The sequence below is a fragment of the Haemorhous mexicanus genome, chromosome 27, assembly GCF_027477595.1.
Source record: "Haemorhous mexicanus isolate bHaeMex1 chromosome 27, bHaeMex1.pri, whole genome shotgun sequence".
Lineage (NCBI taxonomy): Eukaryota > Metazoa > Chordata > Aves > Passeriformes > Fringillidae > Haemorhous > Haemorhous mexicanus.
Genome location: NC_082367.1, coordinates 6,125,302 through 6,133,479, shown reverse-complemented (window position 1 = coordinate 6,133,479; position 8,178 = coordinate 6,125,302). Strand labels below are relative to the sequence as shown.

Sequence of the window (8,178 nt, the reverse complement as noted above, 5' to 3'; positions counted from 1 at the left end):
AATCTTATTTCTCTCGGGGAATTACAAAGGCAGGAATTTAGAAACAACATTTTCTGTTTTCACAGCTTGCTCAAAGCAACTTTATTTTCCCCCAAGTTGCTGAATGAACCAATTGTCACGAGGCTGTCACAAGAATGAACAAAAATGTTCCATCCCCCAGGGCCACAGAGCTCTGCAGTGATCTGAGGGAATGCTGATCCCAGATCCAGCAGTTTAACAGAGCTGGGAATTGCTGTCAACCACTGCCTAGATTCCCCCAAAAATCAGCTTCTACTGCACAAAACTCTTTAAATCCACGCTTTAAATCCAGTGTTGTCTCATTCCAAGCATGGAGTGACTGGTCTTTTACAGGATCAACCCCAACAGGCTTTTTATTTTACAAGACTTTTATTCTGTTTCACAGATCTGACTATTACAGCAGTAAAATTATTACAAGTGACTCGTAACACTTAGTTCCAAATAAAAGTAGAAAAACACAAAAAAAAAACCAATAAAGGAAAGTTAAATGAGATGTGTTTTAAGAGCACAGAAAAAAGTATATAAAAATACATCAGGAGCAAGGATTTTGCAGCCCAGTTTTGGTTTAGTTACAGTTGTGACAGCACAGAGTCACAGAATGGCTGAGGCTGGAGGGGACCTCTGGGGTGGCCCTGTCCCAGTCCCTGCTCAGGCAGGGCCACCTGGGCTGTGTCACCTGTCCCCTGGAGAGGTCCAGGTGTGCTCTGTGGCAGCCCAGGCTGGAGCTTTCCCCCCTCACCATCCGTGGCCTCTGCAGCCTTGGACCTCGTTTTGGGCTCAGCAGAGCCCCTCTGTTGGCTCCTGTGTCCCTTGCAGGAGGAATTTACCACCAGCCCCCTCCAGGAGCCTCCTGGATTGCTGAGTTACCCCTCCAGCAGGGATCAGGGTGGTTCAAGTTCCCCCCTGAAATCTCCAAATTCCAGCCTGAGGCTGCTCCTGCCTGTGGAGGGTCTGATCCTCTCCTTTCCCCACTAAAACATCACCTCTCCCTGTCCTCCCTTCACTCCTGAGCTCTCAGCTGCCTCCTCAGCCATCCCCAAGAACTCCAGCTGCTGTCCCACAGCAAGGACAACTCCCCTTCCTCCTTCTCCTGAAGAGCCCCCAGAGCCCAGCACCAGAAGCCCAGAATACTGAGAGCTTTCACTAGAAAGGTGATAAATCCAAGAGCAGATAAAAGGCAGAAAGGAACCAGGGAAAGGAAAGGAGGGTGTCTGTGTGTGTGTGTAAAGTCTATTTTATGGCAAACTTCCAGTCCTTTGGCCACTATAAAGCAAAATCAGTGGATTTCATATAAATTCTCTGTATAAAGGAATGTCTATGAACTGTGTACAGTATGGCCCAGAATAAACATCTCATCGTCAGCCTAAAAGAGCTCCTCACAGAGGAAAAGAAGGTGCTTAGTCATGGTTCATCTTCCCAAGAAAATACTGTCCGCAATTGGACTAGTGCCCCAAAACACCATCTCAGGAACAACAGGAATTCCTTCAATGGAAAGGAAAAGCAGAGTCTGCCCAGGCTGGGGCAGCAGGAGCTGGGCAGGGCCCTCAGGGCTGCCCTGCTGCTTTCAAGTCCGTGTGGTTGATGGGCAGGGGGTGAGCCTCGGTGTTGAACACCCAATCCTCCAGGGACAGCACGTCATCTTCACAGAACAGAAGATAGAGGTACCTGCAGCCACAGGAGAGGGACACACGGCTTGCAGGAGCTCGGCAGGGCTCCAGGCAGGCACGGGCAGCAGCGTGTGACACATCCCCACCTCCCTGAACATCCCCACCCTTCCCAGGTAACCCAGCTCTGGATCACAGCAAGCAGAGCCCTTCAGCCCCAGCCCCTGAGCAGGAGCCTGCAGGGAGCCAAGGGCAGCAGAGCTTCTGCTGCAGGAAATTCCCAAAGATTTGCAGCCTTGCCCAGTTTCCCCCCGGAACGGGCTGGCTTGGAAAGATCCTGGAAGCTCCTCTGGCTCCAGCCCCCTCCCTGGGCAGGGACACCTCCCCTGGGAAGAGAAGACTTCCCCCTCATCATCTGAGGCTCCTCAAGCAGCTGCTGCAGGAGCTGTGCTGCTCTGGAAGGCCCCTGTGAGCCCAGACTCACTTCAGGGTCTCTGCGAGGAAGAAGCTCTGCTGCATGTTGTCGTGGGTGGGCGTGGTGGTGTACACGTCTCGGATGCCAGAGAAGCCAGCTTCCACCCTGCAGTGCTTCTCCAGGGCCTGGGGGGGAACAGAACCCTCAGCCACCCCCAGCAGTGTGGGGAGAAGCAAACATCCACAGTGGAGATAACCCTGAACTGAGGCACTTTGTGTATTCCTGCCCCATTGCTCACAGGTTTGAGATCCTGCCCCATTGCTCGTGAGTTTGAGAACAATCTGTGTTGAAAGGAACCTTAAAAATCACCCAGTTCCACCCCCCTGCCATGGACAGGGTCACTTCCCTCTAGACCAAGCTCCCCAGAGCCCCATCCAGCCCAGCCTGGAGCGTTCCTGACCCATCTCAGCATTTAATTTCAATAATTTCCGCTCCTTCCTCCGACCGAAGCCAAGATTTCCATAGGAATGCAGGAACCCCCAGAGCCCTGTGCAGCCTTACCTGGACCACCTCCCAGCCCCAGTGCCTGTACTTGGGCTGGTGGGTGAGCCTCCAGAGGTACATGTAGCTCTCCACCACCTCGGGCCGCAGGATGTAGTAGCGCTCGCTGAGCCGCGTGGCCGTGGCCTCGCTGCCCGCGTCGAAGCGGAACGCCTCGGGGCCCAGCTTGGTGTCTGGGGACAACACACAGCACTGTCACTGTCACTGCCAGGCCAGCACCAGCAGGACACCAGCCAGGTGCCTTCGGGCTGCTCAGCATGCCAGGGTTTGCCTAAGGCTTTGTTGAGCCTTTTTTCCTGCAGTGCCTTGGAGAGAAGGGATCAGGATGGTGATAAAACCAACTGCACTGGATTTATAAACAGAACATCAGGGCGATGTTGGTCTGTGGTGAGGAATCCCAGTCTCCTGCAAGCACTCTCCAGCACTCAGATGCCTGCTTTCAACACCAACCCTCTCCCTGCTGGAAAAAACTGGTTCATGAGGGGGCCCAGAGCAGCTGTGGCTGCCCCTGGATCCCTGGCAGTGTCCCAGGCCAGGCTGGACACTGGGGCTGGGAGCACCTGGCACAGTGGGAGGTGTCCCTGCCATGGCAGGGGAGGGATGGGATGGAATTTAAGGTCCCTTCCAGCCCAAACCCCTGAGGCACAGAACCACCCTGGCAGGCAATCCCCAGGTACCTGAGCGTGTGTAGGACTCGTGGCAGGTGCTGGTGATCTCTGCTGCCAGCTCCATGTGCCTCTGCCTCCTGTCCCCCGTGCTGTGCTCGGCCCCCAGGGCAATCATGCCACCAGAGAAGCAGGCCAGGTGGCCCATCTTGTGGTCCAGGATGCCACCCCTCCACTCAGCAATGTAGGTCAAGCCTCCTGCAGACTTCTTCACCAAATGCTTTTCTATTGCCTAGAGGGATGAAAATCAGGATCTCAACAGAGTGGACAGTGAGTAAAACTTGGTGTTAGTTAGTGCCAGGAGTGAGTACCAAGGACACCCAGAGACTCATTCTGAAGGTCTGAACCCTTCTCATGAACCATGTCCCCCCAAGAACCAGAGAGCAGCACCAGGCTCCTCACCTCCAAGGCATCGTCGTACATCTTTTTAGCTTCAGAGTCCTTCTTGTCTGACATCAGCCAGGATTTGATGAGATATTCATAAAAGCTGTCCCCGAGCCCCCCGATGGAGACGTGGTCTGTGGTGGGAAAGCCAGGAAAGAGCTTCAGGTTCATGACAGACAGTGAGCAGCTGCCTGACAAAGGGGAAACAATCTCCTCCTATTTAGTGCCCTTGTTCTCTCCTTCCCCTTCCCAGCTTCCTGGGGAGAGCTTGCAGCGTTGCTTTTCAGAAAGGAAGAAAGGTGGAAAGTGCAATCAGGAGAAAAATGTTCTGTCATTTTCCAGAGCATTAGTATCCCTTACCAGAACCATTCAGAGGCCTTATTTTACAAGTTATTTATCCTGCAATGTGAAGATGCTTCCTGTTTATGGAGCCATCATCATAAATCCAGCCTCATAAACCAAAAGCAGTGGTGGGTATTGAGAGATTTCCATCTGGATGGAGCCCCTGGGAGCTGTCTCCCTGCCTCAGGAAAGGAAGGAGAGGTGTTTGGATCCCACAGAGCTGCCAGCAAGGGGCTGTGGACACTCTCCTGGGTTTTGCCATTTGCATTCCTGCCTCACAAAGGGACTCTGAGCCCTGGGGGAGGCTGGGGGTTGCTGGCACATTAAAATGATAAAGTCAGGTATAGGGATGTGCACTGCACGTTTTCCTCTGCAGAAATGAAATTTCCCAGGCTGTCTGCTCAGAGCACCCCCTGCTCTGACCTCACAGGAGGTGCTGAGGGATTGCAGAGTGAAATGGGCCTGACAGCTGCAGGTTTGTGCCTGGGGGGAGCTGCTGGATGCATTTACAGCTTCAAACTCCACCACAGGGGGAACAGCAGCGTTCTCACTCTCCAAAGCACTCCCATTTTTAGGAGAGCAAGACAAATGGCCCTCCCTGGACTGAGCCATCCCTGTTAATTAACAAATTAACAGTGTCCCCCCCTGGCTCTGCCCCACCCTCATTTCCCAGCTAAGCTCATGCAGCAGGTGTTAGAGCTGCTCAGATTTTTGTTTCCCCTCTCCTTGTACACAGATAAAGTCCCGAGGCTTATTCCAAATGCTGAATCCTCCCAGCAGCACGAACCAACAGCCATGCATCATTCTCCTGACCTGAAGAGCAAACATCCCTGACACAGTGTGTCCAGTGATCCAGGGAATAATCCCTAGCAAAACAATGAGATTAAACACCCGGCTGCCGTGCCAGCAGGGAGGGCAGGGGATTTGCAAACACAGGCTGCCTTTAAAGAGCAGCTCTGTGATCCCGAGTGTGTCATTCAGAAACTCACCAGAGCTGCAGCCCTGGTACAGGACTGCTCCCCATATGGCAGCCTTTGCCTCCCAGGCACCCTGCACCAATAAATCCCTGCCTGCAGCAGGGGCTGGGCTGCCACTGCCCCAGGTAGCAGCTGCCCTCCCACAGGTGCAGCTCAGCCTCTCCACTGAGGAGATCTGCTCATTCAGCCAGGTCAAAGATGTGCCTTTTAAGAAAATCACAGCAATTTCAAGGAAAACAGCTTCCTGCAAAGAGCTTTAATGGCAAGAGAGAAAATGAGAGCCTGGCCTCTCTGGGGAGCAGGCTGCAGATGCCTCCCTGCTCTGGTCCTCATCTGTTTCTCCCCAGCAGCACTGGGCATGCAGAAGGGGCTGATCACTCTTCTCCCTCCCTGGAATATGGGGTCAGATCCCAAGGTCACATCCTGAGCAACAGCCACAAACAGCCTGGGAAAGTCTGTCTGGAGTCAGGAAATCTCCAGGCATCTGCCTGTCCCACACAAGCAATCAGAGGCTGCTTTTAATGTGCTCTGGAAAGCACCACCAGGCCCCTCTCTGGAAACAGAATTAAATTCGTGGCAGAAGAGATGAGAGCTTCCTCCCAGCACCAAAGGGCAGCTCTGGTTTAACTGTGGGACAGCTGTGACCATCCCAGACACTTTGCTGGGACCAGCCCTTCCAGTTACAGGTCAGGGATTGCTCACAGCCAGAGCTCTGTCCCTGCCTGTTGCCACCAGAGCCACAAAAACAGCACTGGGAGAGGTCTGGAGTGATCCAGCCCAGCAAAAAGTGCAGCAGAGCATGGGGACATCAGGAGCTGCAGGACTCAGAGTAACCTGCCCAGATAATAAATGTCACCCACTGACAGGTTCAAACCAGTCTCTGAAAGAGACTTTTCTTTGGCAGCATCAAATCCAGCAGGCAGAACAAGCAGATCAATAACAGAGCAGAGAGGGGAGGTCAGAGCTCAGGGCCCAGCTGCAGAAGTGGCACCTCCTGCTCCTACCACAGGGCAAACTCCTGAGGAGAGGCACAACCTCCTCCCTGCGTGTCACCTTCCCCTGGGTGCCTCCACAATTCCCCTGCCCTCTCCAAGACCTTCCCTGATTATTGCTCCAGTGCTGGGCTCCCAACAGGAGAGGAGCAAACATCCTCATCTCATCCTTCCTTCCCAAATGGCTCTGCAGAGCTGCCATGGTAACAGGAACAGGAATGCACAGGAGAATTCCTCCCTGGATCCGAGGGGGATCCAGGGCTCTTCCAAGCCCTCGGCCTCTCCAGGTGGTTCCTGCACTCTGGAGGGAACCTCACTGTGCTCCCCATGCAGCTCCCTGTGCTGACTGCAGGATCCCAGCCTGGGCTGGCTCCCAACACCTGTGGGACGAGCCCCTGTGCAGGGAAGGCCCTGATTCTGTCTCTGAGAGCACTCAGAGGGACACTCTGCAGCTGGCACACTCAGCCAGGCTGGTTCTCTCTCTGCAGCTGGCACACTCAGCCAGGCCCCAGTTCTCCCTCTGCAGCTGGCACACTCAGCCAGGCTGGTTCTCTCTCTGCAGCTGGCACACTCAGCCAGGCTGGTTCTCTCTCTGCAGCTGGCACACTCAGCCAGGCCCCAGTTCTCTCTCTGCAGCTGGCACACTCAGCCAGGCTGGTTCTCTCTCTGCAGCTGGCACACTCAGCCAGGCTGGTTCTCTCTCTGCAGCTGGCACACTCAGCCAGGCTGGTTCTCTCTCTGCAGCTGGCACACTCAGCCAGGCTGGTTCTACCTCTGCAGCTGGCAACCTCAGCCAGGCTGGTTCTCTCTCTGCAGCTGGCACACTCAGCCAGGCTGGTTCTCTCTCTGCAGCTGGCACACTCAGCCAGGCTGGTTCTACCTCTGCAGCTGGCACACTCAGCCAGGCTGGTTCTACCTCTGCAGCTGGCACACTCAGCCAGGCCCCAGTTCTCTCTCTGCAGCTGGCACACTCAGCCAGGCTGGTTCTCCCTCTGCAGCTGGCACACTCAGCCAGGCTGGTTCTCCCTCTGCAGCTGGCACACTCAGCCAGGCTGGTTCTCTCTCTGCAGCTGGCACACTCAGCCAGGCCCCAGTTCTCTCTCTGCAGCTGGCACATTCAACCTGGCTGGTTGTCTCTCTGCAGCTGGCACACACAGCTGGACACACATCTGGGCTAAGGGCACATTCCTGCCCTGCCCCCTGCAAAGCCTGGCTTATCTCCTGTCCCACAGCCTGTCTGTCTGGCTGCTGTGCCAGGTGCCCCCTGGGGAAGGAGGGGAGGAGGGGAGGAGGGGAGGCTGGCATGCTGCAGGCAGGGGGGAGGCAGGGATACCTACGCTGCACCCAGCTCCCCGTCACCGGGCTCAGGAAGTTGGGGTACAGGCCCTGGGGCTTCTCCACTCTGCTGAGCACCCTGCGGATGTTCCTCACCTGTGAGAGAGCACAGACAGCCTGGGTTAATGCTCTGCTGCCAGGGCTGCCCTCCCTCCAGCCCTGCCCAGCCCCTGCCCAGCAGCCTGGACACAGCTGGGGAGGGAGAGGCTCTGGGCTCAGCCCAATCCTTATCTCAGACGTGGCTCTGGAAACCCTGCAAAGCCCCAGGTCAGCTCACTGCCATGGCCCAGAAGGGATCCTGGGAGACCTTGTCCTTCCAGCACCTGAAGGGGCTACAGGCAACTGGAGAGAGACTTTTCCCAAGGGTGTGGAGTGGCAGGACAAGGGGGAATGGCCTCAAGGTAAAGGAGGGCAGGGTTAGGTGGGATATTGGGAAGAAATTCCTCCCTGGGAGGGTGGGCAGGCCCTGGCACAGGGTGCCCAGAGCAGCTGGGGCTGCCCCTGGATCCCTGGCCAGGTTGGACACTGGGGCTTGGAGCACCTGGGTCAGTGGGAGGTGTACCTGCCACGGCAGGGGTGGCACTGGAGGGGCCTTGAGGTCCCTTCCAAACCCAAATCTGATTCTGTGCTGGGGGATCTGGGTGGAAATGGGAGATGTGAGCATTGCCAGGGGTGATTTTTTCCATGATCCGAAGGGAAAGGAGTGGCAGGGATGAGTGACTCACACAGCACTTAAATTCACCATGTGGTCACTTAATGTGATGAATTGGGGCCTTTAATTTCAACAAGAGACAGTTCCTTTAATACCCCAGAACAGCCAGCACTTAACTCTCTAAAGCCTCCCTTGGTTTCACCCCCATTAAATCCAATAGGCCTTTCCCTTAA

The 8,178-nt window shown here is 55.3% G+C and overlaps 1 protein-coding gene across 2 annotated transcripts in view; it reads right to left on the bottom strand.

Moving 5' to 3' along the window:
* Positions 1–368: 368 nt before the first annotated feature.
* MAN1C1 (mannosidase alpha class 1C member 1) overlaps positions 369–8,178 on the bottom strand; it is a 52,523-nt gene continuing 44,713 nt past the window's right edge. For both annotated transcript variants that reach the window (XM_059868845.1, XM_059868846.1), the window contains 6 exons: positions 7,296–7,389; positions 3,666–3,781; positions 3,276–3,495; positions 2,599–2,771; positions 2,107–2,222; positions 369–1,683 (listed from right to left, as the gene is read on the bottom strand). In XM_059868845.1, the coding sequence (XP_059724828.1) occupies positions 1,563–1,683; positions 2,107–2,222; positions 2,599–2,771; positions 3,276–3,495; positions 3,666–3,781; positions 7,296–7,389 (840 nt within the window). In that variant the 3' untranslated portion in view covers positions 369–1,562. The remainder of the gene's footprint in view (positions 1,684–2,106; positions 2,223–2,598; positions 2,772–3,275; positions 3,496–3,665; positions 3,782–7,295; positions 7,390–8,178) is intronic.